The 15,773-nt window shown below is 52.8% G+C and overlaps 1 protein-coding gene across 4 annotated transcripts in view; it reads right to left on the bottom strand.

Moving 5' to 3' along the window:
• Nucleotides 1–15,773, bottom strand: part of Znf423 (zinc finger protein 423) — a 314,481-nt gene that overhangs the window by 123,134 nt on the left and 175,574 nt on the right. For all 4 annotated transcript variants that reach the window (XM_047529580.1, XM_047529581.1, XM_047529583.1 and 1 more), the window contains one exon: nucleotides 571–3,785. In XM_047529580.1, coding sequence (XP_047385536.1) covers nucleotides 571–3,785 — 3,215 coding nt within the window. The remainder of the gene's footprint in view (nucleotides 1–570; nucleotides 3,786–15,773) is intronic.

The following is a 15,773-nucleotide window of genomic DNA, read 5'->3' as shown; positions in this document are numbered from 1 at the left end:
CACAAGGCTATTGTTGATAACCATGACAGCTGGATTTCCGCAAATGTGACTGAGCCCCAACCCGGTACCGGGTTCTAAACCCCTGTGAGACCCCTCCAAGACTTGTCAAAAGAATCCCAGATCAAAAACCCAGAGGAGTTAAGTGACTTGCCCAAGACGACCCAGTAAATAAGTCCAGCAGTCCACCCAGACCAACCACAAAGACTCCAGCCGTGCTTTAGGAAGGGCTATTGTGTGCAGCCACCCGAGGCGCTGCACTCACTGGCCCCTCGCCACGATTCTAGAAGTCAAGATGATAACTGTTCCTGCTGCACAGACGAGCTCTTGAAAAATGAGGCCCAGAGAGATCATCAATGTGTGCATGTCACACAGCTGGAAAGGAAAAAGGCAACGTGCATTCAGACTGGTGGCAGGCACTGCAGAGCAGATGTGCTTAGCCACCGCGGGCAGCGCCACCTCTCTGGGCTGACCAAGGGAACATACAGGAAATATGGCACTTGGGGTAGAGTCTCTGTAGGGATCAGTGGACCCTCAAGGAGCAGAGGGCAGGGCCCGGCAGGCTGCACTTACCCGGGGCACTGGTGATGTCTGGGTGCCTTTCCGAGGCCCACTCGTCTCTGGCGTAAGGTCGCGGTGGTCCACCTGCATGTGGCTCTCCAGGTCCTCGGCACTCTCAAACTTGACACTGCACTCGGGGCAGCGGAGGCCAGCACAGGGCCGGTCAGCGGGCTCGGGTGGGGCCAAGCCACCCACCTGTCCGTTGGCACTGCGGGCCATGCAGCCGGCACACAGGCCATAGGGAAGCCCGTTGACATCAAGCTTCACCAGGTCCTGCTTGCTGCGGAACTCCTTGAGGCACAGAGCACACTTGTAGAGCTTCTGCAGCCCCTGGCCATTGGGGGAGGACGCGGCAGAGCTGCCGGCCAGCTTCTGCATGTGGAAGGTGCCGTGGATCTTGAGCTCCAGGGTGGAGGTGACCGTCTGCATGCAGACCACACAGCGGAAGCCCGTGAGGGAGTTGCGCAGGTCAGGGTGCATCTGGCAGTGCTCGATGAACTCCTCCTCGCTCTGCAGGGGCATCTTACAGATGCGACAGGTGCCTGTGTCCAGGCTCTTGCTGTGGGTCACCTTGTGCTCGGTGAGCGTCAGCAGCGAGGGGAAGCGCTCGCCACAGATGGGACACATGTAGTGCTTGGCAGGGCCCCGGTGCGTCTGCAGGTGTTCCCGTAGCCCATTCTCCGAGAAGAAAGTCCGCGAGCAAACGTTGCACTTGTGGCTGCCCTTGATGAACTCGGCCTTCTTGCGCGAGCCATCGTCCTCACCCGGCCGGATGTTGTGGTCCCGCAGCCGGTGGTTCTGCAGCAGCACCTCCATGGTGTAGGCCGCCCCGCAGATGTCGCAGCCGTACATGGGCTCTGACGCGTCCACGTCATCCTCACTGGCCTCGTGGCTGTTGGGTGCCTCGGGGTTTTTAAGCAGCATGCCCTGCAGGTCAGCAGGCTCAGCCTTCTTGGTGGCCACAGGGGGCACCCCGTTGGCAGTGCCATTCTCAGTGGCAGCATCAAACACACAGTGCTTCTCCCGCAGGTGCTTCTCCAGGAGGATGATGGCGTGGAAGGCCTTGCTGCAGAACTTGCAGTTGTACTTCTTGCTGTGCGTGGTGATGTGGCACTGCAGCTCCACCTCGGTGCTAAAGGTCTCCCCGCAGAAGATGCACTTGTGGGCCTTTGCCGGGTTGCCCAGGTGACTGTGTTTGACGTGCACCTGCAGGTCAGCCTCCTTGCGGAAGTCCCAGTTGCAGGCCGTGCAGCGGTACATCTTCTTCTCGTTGCTGTGCTTTACCGCCAGGTGCACCTGGATGGACACCTTGGAGTCGAAGACCTCCTGACACAGAGTGCAGTGGTAGAGCACAAAGGTGTGCATGTCCAGCAGGTGCTTCTGCAGGTCATCCACGGAGGAGAACTGCTTGTCGCAGCTCTCACACACGTAGTGGGTCGACGTCGTCATGTAATGCACCGTCAGATGCTGCAGGAGGGACTCCTGGGAGTCAAAGTCCTCTTTGCACTGTGGGCATGCCTGCTTCCTCAGCAGCAGCTCCAGGTGCAGCTTCAGGTGGGTCTGGAAGCTCTCGAAGTTGGAGAACTTGAGGTCGCACTGATTACAGGGATACTCGCCATTGGAGATGGAGTTGGCACTCCCCGAGAGCCGCTGCCGCTTTGGGGAAGACACCTCGACATCGGAGGAGACCGGGCTCTGCTCCGCCTTGGACTTCTTGCTGTGTGCCAGCGGAATGTTCTTGTGGTTCTCCTTGATGTGCTTGGTGAGCTTCAGGATGGAGCCAAAGATGGGGGAGTTGGTACAGTAGGGGCAGGAGTAGACCTCCATAAAGGACTGCGTGGGCTGCACCACCGGAGACTCCAGCTTGGCGCTGCCGACGCTGCAGTGGGCCTGCTGGATGTGCTCGGTGAGGGAGGACTCGGTGAGGAAGCCCATGGAGCACTGGTTGCAGAAGAAAGCATTATTGCCATCGGGCGGGTTGGCGTTGGGACCGCAGTGGGAGACGCGGATGTGCTCCTGCAGGCTATTGATGTCGGCGAACATCTCGGGGCAGTAGTTGCAGTGGAAGGCAGAGATGTTGCCGAACTGCATCACGGGGTAGGCGTGGCTCTTGTGCAGCTTTCGGACATGCTCGTTGAGGTTGTAGAGGGTGGGCATGGAGTCCAGGCAGATCTGACACGTGTGGCTCTGCTGGGGCTTATCTGCGTGGATGGTCTTCAGGTGGATCTCCAGCACAGCCAGGCTGGTAAAGTCCCGCTTCGAACAATAGGGGCAGCTGTACACCACCTTGGACCAGCCCTGCCCGTCATCCCGCATCTTTTTCTGCCCCCGCAGCGGCTTCAAGGTGGAGTCCGGGGTGGAGCCACGCTCCACGGAGGCGCTGGAGTCGGGCGTGGCACTGCTCATGGAGGCCACGCTGCCCAGCACGGGATCCGGGCTGACGCTGTGGTTACTGGAGTCAGGCTGCCGGTGGCTATCCAGGTGGCAGTAGACACCCTCGACGGAAGAGAACTGCTCAGGGCACATGGGGCACTTGTGTTTCTGGTTGGCATGGGACTGGTGGATGTGGGCGAGCAGCGTGTTCTCATCGACAAAGACCTCGGGGCAGTGGATGCACTGCAGGTCCGCCTTCTCCGAGAGCTGGGGGTGGCGCGTGAGCACGTGCTTCTCCAGCTCCTCCGTCTGGCTGAAGGTGTCTTCGCAGTAGTCGCACATGAAGTCGTCCTTCTTGGCCTCCTTCTCGGACTTGGTCAGGTGCTCCTTGTTCTTCTTGTGGGCCTGCATGTGGCTCTGCAGCGAGCTGGTGGAGGAGAAGCCGCGCTTGCAGACGGTGCACTTGAAGGGCTTGCTGGAGCTGTGGGTCTTCAGGTGGATCTTGAGGTGGTCGCTGCGGGAGAAGGCCGCCTCGCACTCGTGACAGTGGTACTTCTTGTCGCCCGTGTGCAGCTTGATGTGCCGGTCTCGGCTCCTCTTGTGCTTGAAGAGGCGGCTGCAGTAGGTGCACTTGAACGGCAGCTTGTCGCTGTGGATCTGCTCGTGCCTCTTCAAGTAGCTCAGGCGGATGAAGGACTTGTCGCAGAACTGGCAAGGGTACGGCAGGCCCGTGCCCCCTTCCTCCTCCCCGAGGCCGAGGTCACAACCATCTCCGATCATCTGCGTGGGTGACGCAACATCCTTGCTGGAGGGAGACGAGGCCACCCAGGAGAGTTGTGGGTCGTCATCACCATCTGCAGGGGGAAGGCAGAGAAGAGATTAGAGGCAATTCCCAGGGCCGCCGGGAAACAAGGACAGAGCCAGCTTCTCGACAGCTCTCGGGCTGAGGCTGTGCAGCTGGCCAACTGCTGCAGGGGGAGCCGGGGGAGCCGGGGGGCCGGAAGCAAGTGGACACACGGGCCTTCCCATCTGCAGAGGAGCGGCAGGATATGGAGGGGAAATGTCTTTTTCCTCAGCAACACCTGCCTGGGCCTGGTTGGATGTGGTACCCCCCACCGGAGGTGAAGCTCTCAGCCACTTCCCTGAAGGGGGGAGGAGGGGCAACCTGGACAAAGTCACCGGAAATGACCTCACAGACCATCAGTCCCACAGGCCAAAAGGAGGACAAGTCCCATTGCTTGATCAACACCTGGGTGCCGACCGCCCCCCGACCCCCAATCCTGGAGGGTAATCCCACTGGTCCTTAGGGACACAGGTAAAATTTTGCAAGGAAAAAAAAATGTCCTTTATTATATCAGCTGTACCACATTCTTTGTGGCTGAAGGGACCCAGAGAGCTAGAAACTGCTTTTCAGGTAACAGACAAGAAACAAGAGGTGTGAAATCACAGGACTCCTGAATTGGACTCGGCACTCAGACAGGGACTTGAGCCCAGGGCACTAGGGAATGGCCTGAGGGTTTCCCGGCACAAAGCATCTGATTTCTTTGTCTCCACATCATCCCTGGATTTGCCCCAAGTCCTCCCGGACCCAGTCCTGGGAGATGGCTTGATGGTGCCCGTGATTACAGAACAGACCCTGGAGGACCAAGGAGGGACACAGAGTTCCGGAGCAGACGGACCCTTAGCTCCACCAAGTAGCTCTCCTAGCAAAGACTCCCTAGGGACAGGGGCCACCCTCAGGCTTCACTGGCCCATCCAGCCTCCAAGGGAAGCTAAACAAACCCAAGGGCTGGCCGTTCCTGGGAAAACAAAGGCACACAGATGCAGCAAACAGCCAGTGAAGTTCCCAAGGCACGGCAGGGGCCGGCGGAGCAGCCCGGGCAGGGAGCGAGTTCCGAGGCTCAAGTTTCTCATCGGGTGGATTTAAAACTTAATAATGAATGAAACAGACCGCAGGCTGCTGCGGGCAGGGGAGAGACAAACAAAAGCTCAGATTCGGCTGCGCTGACCTTGCTCTTGTAACCCCGAGGAAAGAAATCACTGCCCCCGCCTCTCCAGCCCCAGCCAGCCAGCCGAGCTTAGTCCTCAAAAAAGTCTCACTGAAGTAGCTCAGACGTCTCAGCCCAGAGGCAAGCCAGACCTGCAGGAAGGGAAGGCCACCAGGCCAGGCCCAGCACAGGCGAGCACATGCGCGCACGTGAGCACGCACACACACACACAATCACCCACACCCCTTACACACCACTCCTACACCTCTGCACTTGAACGCATACACAGTCACACACACCATCACTCTTACACACATCACTCCCATTATTGCTCACAAACTTAAGCCTCACCCCTGCACACACACACACACACACACCAACGCACACATACAATCACAATATACAGTCACACCTGCTCACCACTCACATTGTGACTCCCACACACTCATACCACCACTCACACAAACTTAAACACACATGCACACACGCACATACACACACTCACCTTGGATACACGTACTCACATGCACTATCACACTCACAGGGTCCCCATACAAGGCTCTCTGCAGTGGTCCCTGCTGTCCCAGGCTGACCCCAAGACTTTAAGAGACAGCAAGGCCTGGCTGGAGAATCCTGGGGGGGGGGTCCCTCAGGCTGGTGCTGCACGTGGCCCTTGGCCACACCCACCACCCCACTACCTACCCAGTCCCTCTGACCGTGCGAAGATCGCCTGACCCCAGCTGGCACCGCGGGTAATGCTCCACCTGGAAGGATGCTGCTCTCCAGAGCTCCCGGCTCCGAGTCTCCCGGCAGCCTCCTCACCTCTGCAGCCCAGCACCTCTAGGAACGCCCTCCCGGAGCTGAGCGAGGGTACCGTCCCCCCTGGGGGCCTCATGTTACAGGCCCTTCGGACGGGAAGGACGCAGCGCTGCCAGCTTCCTAGATGAGATGTGGCGGGAGGTGCCCCAGCCCCTGCCTGCTAATCCCCGGCTCTCGCCAGCTGGGCTCCACAGGGTGCAGACAAAAGGGACCCAAGGGAGGAGGTGGCTGAAGCTAGGATGGCTGAAGGACCTGCTGCCCCACCCGCCGGCCAGACCCAACTGGTGTTTCACTCTCTGGACATCTTGGCTCACTCGAGCTGCTGCTGCACCCTTCCTGAGGGCCCAGCCCCTGCCGAACACTCTCACAGACCCCGAGGGCAGGAATCAGGGCCACTCCCACTGAAGAGGTGAGGAAAGTGAGGCACCCGTAACCCAGTCCCAGGAATAATGAGGGACAGCAACAAGATTAATACGAGGACTATCAGGCCCCTGACCACAGTGCGGGCCTGGACCAGCTTCCCCAGGTAACGATCAAGTAAGGTCACACCTGCACAGGTAAGAGAGAGAGGCAGCCCGTGTCGAAGGCTCCAGGTGGTCAAGGTCTTCCTCTCCTCCCTGAGTCCTCCCTCACGAGCAAGGCTAGGACAGTCCATGGTTGGCATTCCAAGGCCAGAGAGGCACCAGAGCTCAGTGGAGCCCCTCAACAACTGGGCAAGTGAGGACAGAAAGGCGCCTTGCCTCAGGACAAGCCCGGACAAGGGTCTCTGCTAGGCTTCATCTGACCCAAGCCCCTAGTGCAACCTGCGTGGCTCAGGGTACCCAAAGCCCTCCCGCTCCTCCGGTAACTCATCCACACCCCTGGCATGCCTCTTACCCCGTCAGACTCAGTTTACACGTTCGGAAAAAGGAACACATCACTGAGGAGTGGGCGAGAAAAGTCAGCATGAAAACCAATATTATTCTAAGGACGTGAAAGTTCAGAAAAGGCACCTCCACACAGACAGAAAGCGGATTCGCAACTGCCCGAGGCTGGAGAAACAGGCGAGAGGGGTCTTTGTGAGAAAACGGAAATGCTCTCGAACAAGGCTGCGGTGAGGGCCGCACAGCTCCACAGCCTCGCTGAAGAGCCACTGCGTGGTGTGCTTGGAAGAAGTGAATTTTATGCGTGCAAATTACACTTCAATAAAGCTGTTAAACAAAAGCACTATTTTGCCAATAATAATAATTAGCACTAATTAGTACCACTAGTGCTAATTTTAGCAGCTACATTTATCGAGCATGCCCCATGCGCCTGTACTGTGCTTACTATGTCTATTATGGCAATACACTTCTTTTAATCCTCGAACAATCACATCTGATTTAACATCCCATTTCTGCGACAGGGAAGCTGAGGCTGAGGGAGGTGGAGAACTTGGCCCCGGACACAGCCAGATGCTTCAGCAGTTTGGCCTGACTGCATCTCCCAGAAGTACCAGACTTAATCCAAAGCCTGACACCTGTCACTCAAGCACTGGGCTTGACAAGGCGAATCTTAACCTGCCGGGCACCAGAGTACCCAAGAGCCACCACGGGGCTGGCTGGTTGGCTTTATTTTTCTGCAAACAAGTTTCAAAACTAAAGCAAAGCATATTATTCTGGAAGCAACAAAGTGAGCAACTGCTGAGATTATAATCATCTGAATTGAAATGAAAATAAGGCTCCTTAAGTTGAAAAGGCCCAATCAGAGGAAATGGGCATGTTGACATATAAAGTCCCAAACGCAGATTGCCCTGTTTAAAGCCTTTTATTCAAATAACATTCCACCCTGGCTGCTGCCGTCCCACCCCTTCCAAGTGCATTTTGTTTTGGGGGTGCAAAGCTAAGTGCTCCAGAAGAGAGCCAGGCAGAGGAGCAGGAGCCAAAGTTCTGACTTATCTGCAGGGGTGTGGACAGGGCAGAGGGTTCCGGTTTCTCAAAGCCACAGCGGCCCCGTCACACTACACACGTGCAACCGTGTACTGTGGGCAGCACACACCCTCCAGTCATGCAGAAAGGGGAGCCGAGGACTGTGGATGTGAGGTGACGGCACCCCCAAGATTCCCTGCAACATGAACGTTCCAGAACTCAGGAAGAAGTAGCTTCAAGGAAGGTCCCACTTGGCAGCTACCTGCTCACGTTCAAGTAAATACCTAAAGTAGATTTACTATGTGCCAGGCAATTCTAAGAGTCTACATGTATTAACTCAACCTTCTCAACAGGTAGGTACCATTATCACCATTTTCACTGACAGAAGAGGAAAACCAGGGCACAGAGAGGCTAAGTAATTTATCCAATGCCACACAGCTAGCAACAGAACCAGGAAGTAGACCCACTTGGTCCTTACGGTTGGTGTTTTCACCCACAACACTAAGGTGGCTCCCTCCTTTGAGGAGAGGGGGCTGCGACACAAGAAAATCAAGTGGGAGAGACAGTGCCAAATGCCAGAACCTCAGCTTGCCCTCCCTTCCAGAATGAGTACGATCAAAGAAATATAACGAACGATGTCGAAAAATTGCTTTCAAAATGGAGATTAAAGATATTTAAAAATGACTAATCCTGCCAAAAGGCCTGGTAGGAAATGGGTTCAAGGAAGCTTTTGCTGTCTGCTGCAGGAAAAGAACCAAAACAAGCATAAAAGAGGGGCGAATTTTTGATAAAAATTCAATTAAGTACAAAAAAGAGCATTAGCTGGGTCTCAGAATACATCAGCAGCAGAAAGGGGTGGGTGGGTCCCAGACTCATGTGACCATGCTTGGTGACCACTGTGCCTCAGAGCCAGCCATGGAGGCGAAGGCAGCAGGTGCAGCGGCCACGGCAGCCTCAGATACACCTGCTCTGCACAGCGGCAGGAGCAGCCACCCAGGAAGGTGGACAGCTCAGAGCTCCTTGGGCCAGAGAATCAAGGTGGGGCTGCAGGAGGTGGGGGCTCAGACCAAGGAGGAGGCAGTGGCTAGCCACAGACCCACAGGAGTGAGCCCAAAGGGGCCCTTCCTGCAATGAAGGGCACAGACCAGCAGGGAGTGAGCCTGTCATCAAAGCTATGCAAGAGGAAGAAACGATCCTAAAAGGAACACCAGGAGGGCTCCCTGCCTTGAGTGGAAGGTAAAAACAGCTAAAGCCAGGATGTTCCAGGTCTAGGACATTCCTGAGTTGGGCAGTCCATCCGTGTGAATAAAAATGACCATCAGTCAGACCTGGAGCTGCACCCCTGTGATCCCAGCTACTCAGGAGGCTGAGGCAGGAGAAGCACAAGTTCAAAGACCAGCACAGGCAACTTAATGAGATCCTGTTTCAAAATAAAATAAAATGGGCCAGACTTGTAGCTTAGTGATAGAATGTTCCTTGGTTCAATCTCCAGTACCACAAAATTAATTAATTAATTTTAAATGTTTAAATGACCATCAGCTCCCAGAAAGGACAGCAGCTGAGCTGATCCCAGGAGTGAAGCTTCTATCCAAGTCTTCGAGTGACTCCTGTGTCCAGAAATGTACCAGATGCTATGCGAGGGGGTCACTCAAGTGTATCCTGCCTTGGCCCTGCCCCAAAGGATGGTCTGTGCTAGGGGCATTGCACAGAGTCCATCTGCAGACCCGGGCCCCAGCTGCCTGCTGTCATATGGGAAGCTGGAATTCATGGTCTCCAAAGTCCCTTCCAGATGTATAAAAAGGTCAACTTGTGCAATACTCTAACCATCCAGATTGTCTTCAGGGTAGTCACAGAAAGACCTGGCAATTCTTCACAAAGCTCCAAAAGACCTTTTTGCCAATCACCTTTTGTTTCTTCAGAGAAACAAAATCACCAATAAAATTCCCACAGAACAAAGTTCTACAATGCCCCAGGGAGGGCCTCCCCTCTATTCCCTCATCCTGAGTTCCAGAAACAGGAATCACTATGGACTTTCCCAAAATCAGAGAAATGGGACCCTAGACTTGGGAAACATCAACTCCAATGATACAGATGATACAGACCCACCTGATACAGAGAAGCCAAGTTCCAGAGAGGGAAGAGAATTACAGGTAAAGTAAACTGACAGACATTGGTATAGTGTTAAGAGGAGCTCTGAGACCATCTCTGAGCTGGGAAGAAATGAGTGCTGAAATCAGCTGGTGATGTCTGCCATGGGCAGAGGCATGTGGGAATGGATTAGCCTCAGGGCTCTGAGAAAACTGGAGACTGAATTTTCTGACTGCCAATATTAGAGCCTTTAACTATCAGGTTCCTCCTCCAAGAAAGGAGCTGTAATCCTCTCTGAGAAATGGGGCTTTAGGGACAGTCTCCCAAATCCAGAGATAGCAAAACTTGACAGATACTGTGGAGTTGTGCTGGGGTCTAGGTAGGGGGTCTCCAGCTGGAGAGGTCAGCTCCAAACCCAGCTGGTGGCCAAGCAGCCTGGAGAGTCCCTGGAGAGCAGATCTGTGCTCACCAGAGTCTGGTGACAACAGCAACAGGACTGGGGCCCCCTTCAGGGCACACACAGACTGTGCTTCCTGTGGAGGCAGTCAGAACCCCAACAGGTGTCCCTCCTGCAACTGCAGCTCAGGGGGGCATCTTCCTGCCCTCCTCCTGGGAAACCTACCTAACAGAGGGTACGTGGGCCTGGAGTCGGGAGCCCTGGTCCTCAGTATGGCTGTGTTGCCAGGGCCATAGGAAAGGTGCCTTCCTCCTCTGAGCCACTGCCTCTGGGACACGGACGAGGCAAACTCTGAGGACCTTCCTGAGGCGGCCCCAGCAGCAGTGATGCGAGCTCCCCCAGAGCCCAGGCCCCCGCCCAGGAAAGCCCAGAGCACAGTGCGGCCTGAAGACTGCGGCTGAAGAGACAGGAGACCACTTAGAGCTCCAGGCGGGCAGGGCATTTTCACTGGCTCTAGGTCCACAGGGACTCAGGCCCCAGAGGCAGAATCTAGGCTCAAACTAGGCCCAAGGGACCCACAGACACCAGCAGGTGCCACCCCAGAATACTCCTCTACTCAATTACATCCCTGCATGGAAAGGTAACATCAATGCAGGGCAGGCAAGAAAGGGATGCTCAGAGCATGACTGTCTTACTTCACTGATGGGGAAAGAGAAGCAACACAGTAGGTTGGGGGCAGAGACAGGACTGAACTGAATAATTACAGTACTTACTGGTTACAGCACATTTCCTCCAGGCCAGGTCTTAGCCAGGCCTTTTCTCAAACGATTCTCACAATATTCTTGTGACACAGGTACTACGGACATCTCCTTTTTGATAACTGTACACTGAAGCTGCAAGAAGAAAAGCAACATAGGGGCAGAGGGTGCCATGGATTAAACCCAGGGCCTCCAGCATGCTAAGTGCATGCTCTACCACTGAGGTCCACCCTCGGCCAAGAAAGCAACTTCTGAGCACAGAGACAGCCACTGGCTAACCACTGGACCACACTGCCTTCCCAAACTTGAGTGCCAGTTTAAGGCCCACAGCACCCCTCTTTCTTGAGGTCCACCATCCAATACAATGCTGGGCCCTCCGGGATTAGCCAGATGAAGGTCCCAAGTTTACAACTTGCCACTGAGGCAAAGGCTTGTCCCAAAGTGGGGTGACTCAGTGGTGGATGATCAGGCCAGGCTGGGCCTGATGAGAGGCACCAACCAATGCAGCTGGCTCCTTTGCTTGCTGGATGGTGGCTAGAGCAAGCTGCTTAAATAGCCTGTACAGAAGCATCTTAGAGGCTGGTGGAAAAATGATCTCCCCAAAATGCCCACATCTTGACTCCTAGAACCTGTGACTATGCTACGTTACATGGTAAAACAGAATTGCACTTGATAATGACTTGGCCTTAAAGAGAAGATCCTGGATTATCTGAGTGGGCCCATTGTAGTGACAAGGGTCCTTAAATGTGGAGAAGGGTGGCAGAAGGTGGGGGGGGGGGGGGGGGCAAAGTGATGCAAAGTGAGAAGAACCTAACCAGCAATTGCTAGTTTTGAAGACAGAGGGGAGCATAAGCCAAGGAGTATGGACAGCCTCTGAAAACTGGAACAACGAAAAAACCCAATTCCTCCACGGAGCCTCCAGAAAGGAATATGGCCCTGCCCACATATTGACTTTGGTCTAATGTCTGGGTCAGACTTCAGACCTATGAAAATGGAAGGTAATTTTCTGTTACATCAGCAATGAAAAAACAAACAAACAACAACAACAAAAAACTAATATGGAACTTGGTACCAGGAGTGGGGTGCTACCAGAACAAAGACCTGAAAGTGTGGAATCAGGCAGTGACCAGAGGCTGGAAGAATTTTAAGGAGCACAATTTCTTTTTTTTTTAAAAGCCTGAATAATTTTGACTAGATTAACAGAAATATGGATGTTAATAACTGTCAGTGAAGACTCAGAAGGAAGTAAGGAGCACATTTGGGAAAACCTAAATAACCTTAGAAAATACCTAAATCAGCAAGAACAGACTGTTAAGAGACATGTGAACATTAAAGGCTCTTATGGTAAATAGTGATCAGGAAATTAGGAACCTGGTGCCAGAAACTGAAGGAAGGGGATGCTAGTTATTTAGTGGCAGAAAGCTCAGTGGCATTGCAACCCATGGCAACATGGAAAGCAAAACTTAACATCATGAACTTGAATATTTAACTAGGAGATTTTCAAGGAAAATGTTGAAAGTGCAACCTGGTTTCTTCTTACTACTTTGAGTAAAAAGGAAAAAGACTGATGGAAAAAAGAACTGTTAAAATAAATGATTTTGCAAATTCTTAAGTTGCAAAAAGACTATTTTCAGGAAAGCCTGCTCTAGAAAAAAAGCTGAGGGCGTGAGTATCCGTTTTGCTAATAGTTTATGAAAATCAAAAGGTCAGAGAAATGAGTCACACAAAAGACTCTTTGAAGACATGATTGGTGTGACTCAAAAGTCTCCTAGACCAAACCTGAGGGCATCTAGCTAACTCAGGTGTTTCCCTAGAGCTACCTCAGTAGAAGTCAAAGGTAAAGAGGGAATTGTCTAGAAAGTACCTCCAGAGGAGCCTCTTGTCTAATGGAACAAATACCCATGACATACACAGGAGACCCACAAGTTTCCTGAAATTTTTATATGAGCAGAAACACTGCCAGGTTAGCCCAAAAAGGACAGAGAGAGTACAAGATGAAAGACCTCTAACATACACTCACAGTTCTGCAAGCAGAAAACAGGCTAACACAACTATCAGCTGCAAACATGTGCTACCTTCCATGAATAAAAAGGATGATTCACAGGGCAAAAGCTCAAACCCAGAGGGTGGAGCTGTGAGCCACAGTGGGTGAGATCACTACTGGCCTAGGTTCAGATTCTGGCCCTGTTATAACCACAGGCAAGTAGATCCCCTCTTTGTGCTTTCATTTCTCCAACTCTTAAAAGAGAGAATCAGGTAAATAAGTTTCAAAGTGCCTTTGTAACTCCAACAGTCTGTGCTTGATTAGTGATGCCTGCCCAGGGTACATCATTAGACATATCGGGCAGTAGATATTCCAGCTCTCCACTCTCTCCTCATTTAGGTTTTTTTTTTTTTTTTTCATTCAGGACTTATTTGATGAACCTGCTTTATATGCCTCATCCTCTGAGGTGTGCAGAAGGTACCCAGTATTCCTAGGTTCCTGTACTGGTATCTGCCCAACCTCTTTGCCACTTCCTTACTATCTAAAGTTTACTTTTGGCTGGTTTGAAATATATTGAGAAAGAAAAAGAAAAATCACTTTAATGGCAGTATCTAGACATTTGATTTTCTTACAGGGGGTGTAGTATAAGGATAAAGACTTGACTTCTGGCACATCGAAAGCCCACCCAACCTGGAAAAGGACAGGGGCGAAGTAGCAGGAGGGTCTTCTTGCCTTCTCAGAGGCAGGCTGAGCAGCCTAGGGAGGTTGCCAGACGCTCACATGGTCCCACCTGAAATCCTGAATTAGAATTATGCTGTGAGCAAAGGCAACAGCAGCTGGGGTTCACCCACCCCACCTCCAGGGATCTCATCACTGTCCCCGTAAGACTGCAGCAAGGAAAAGCGGGGACCATTCTTTCCATTTGAGGGGGACAATATCCTTAGGGCGGGAGGCTTCAGGGACAGAGCCTGGCACGCACTGGGAGGAGGTGAATGCATGCTTGTCCACAGGGCCAACTTCCCCCGCTGGCCCTGATCCCAACTTCTGTTCCTTCTCAAAGGTACCTTGGCACATGGCTCCTGAGAGCCCTTAGACCCCACGACAGATTGAAAGCCATGGTCAGGCATGCTCTTTTTCGGCCAGCTCTGGGAGCTGCTGAAATGACATGTGACAGTACCTAGCTGCCATCGAGACCCTTACTAAACCTTCTAGGGAGCCCAAACCAGCATAAACTTGAAGAGACAAAGCCGATTGCAGGAAGACCTCAACCACTGAGGGACAGCAGAGCCGTGGTAAGGGCCTGCACAGGTTTGCTCAGGACTTGAACTGGGCTGTCCCCCATCTGCTAGGTGACTGTGAGCAAGTCGCTGCCCCTGTCTGAGACCCCATATTTTGCATCCATAGGATGGGGATAATAAAAGTAAACACCTTACAAAGTGGTTGGTATGTATGTACATGCTGCTAAGCGCTGGATAAAGATTGGCTAAAGAAAATGAAGGAGGTCCTAGAATAATTTACACTACCATTATTAATCATAAATCCCAGCATCCAAATGGCATCTAAAATTTTACACAGCACTTCACACCCATTAAGCATACTGGACAATTGCAGCAACTCTGCATGGTAGTGGAGGATTTGTTATGGTTTTTATCCAAGTATTGCAAGCAAGCTGGGTGCCACACACCCAGGTATCCTGGAACAGAACCCAGCCTTCTATCCAAGTAAATTTTCTCATCCACACTCAAAAAGTAGCTACTTTTGCACAGTAAGTTGTGTGAACACCCCATTGATGAAGAAACAGAACAGAGAGGTTGGGTCACATCCTAATGTCACAAAGAGGATGGTAAGTGGATAAGCTACAAAAGGACTCCCAGCTCAGGGCCCAGAGCCAGCTGGACTGGGAGAAATGATGACCTGAGCTGCAGTTCACAGATCACCATGGCTGGCTTCCCTCTGGTAATCTGGGGGCCATCAGGTTATCAGGAATTTGGTAAAAATGTCAACATTTTCAAATCAGAAATTTCAACCTTTTTTTTTTTTTTTAAATCCACACTCACTTCTTGCTTTTTCTAAAGAAGGCAGCAAAGACCTGGTGGCACAGGCTCTGCATCCAGCATGGTGACAGATGTGTGGAGCTGATCCGTGGCTCCCCTTCTGGACCAGGGACATCCATTCACCTGCATGCTGAGACCCAGGGGACTTCCTTCCCATTCCGTGTGCCCTGGCCCCTAAAGGCACCTGCGTTCACAGACTGAGAGGCCAGCATTTAGACTTAGGCTTCCAGCTTCATTGCACACCACCTATGTGACATAGGGTGAGTTGAATACCCTCCCTCTGTTCTACAGATGAAGAAACCTGCCTCAGTTTCCCATGTAAAATTGGGATAATCATGGTCTCAACTACCAAGACATCTGACAGATGAAATACGTGAATATTTAGAAAGTGTTGTATGTGATAAATGTCCTATGATGCATAAAATCAGCACTGCTCCTGGCTCCCAGCTCACCACAAGGTGGTCGCCGGGCAGAGAGGAGAGGGGCAGGCGGCGGGTGATGGTTTGCATGGACACAGACGGGGCGAGATCCCGACTCCCTGAGACTCAATGGATATTCAAGAGGGTCTAAGCTAAGGACAGCCAGTCACCTCTGCAGCATATGAGTCTCAAGACGAAGGAAATTGGACCTATGTAAAAGACCAGAGGGCCCCTGCTGTCACACTCTCAGAACATCAGACCCTAAGGGAGCCTTCCAGGAGACCCAGCCCAACACTCCCATGACAGATGGAGAAAGCAGAGCACCAGCAGCCATGCTATGGCTTGGACTTGGGTCCCGAGGCTCATAGTGAGGGGGTGGGGGATGAGGCTCAGACTCCCAGGACCCTACTGCCCAGCACCACAGGGACTGCTGTCCCTGAGGGCTGCCA

Source organism: Sciurus carolinensis, chromosome 16 (assembly GCF_902686445.1).
Source record: "Sciurus carolinensis chromosome 16, mSciCar1.2, whole genome shotgun sequence".
Lineage (NCBI taxonomy): Eukaryota > Metazoa > Chordata > Mammalia > Rodentia > Sciuridae > Sciurus > Sciurus carolinensis.
This window is presented reverse-complemented; position numbering and strand designations above follow the sequence as displayed.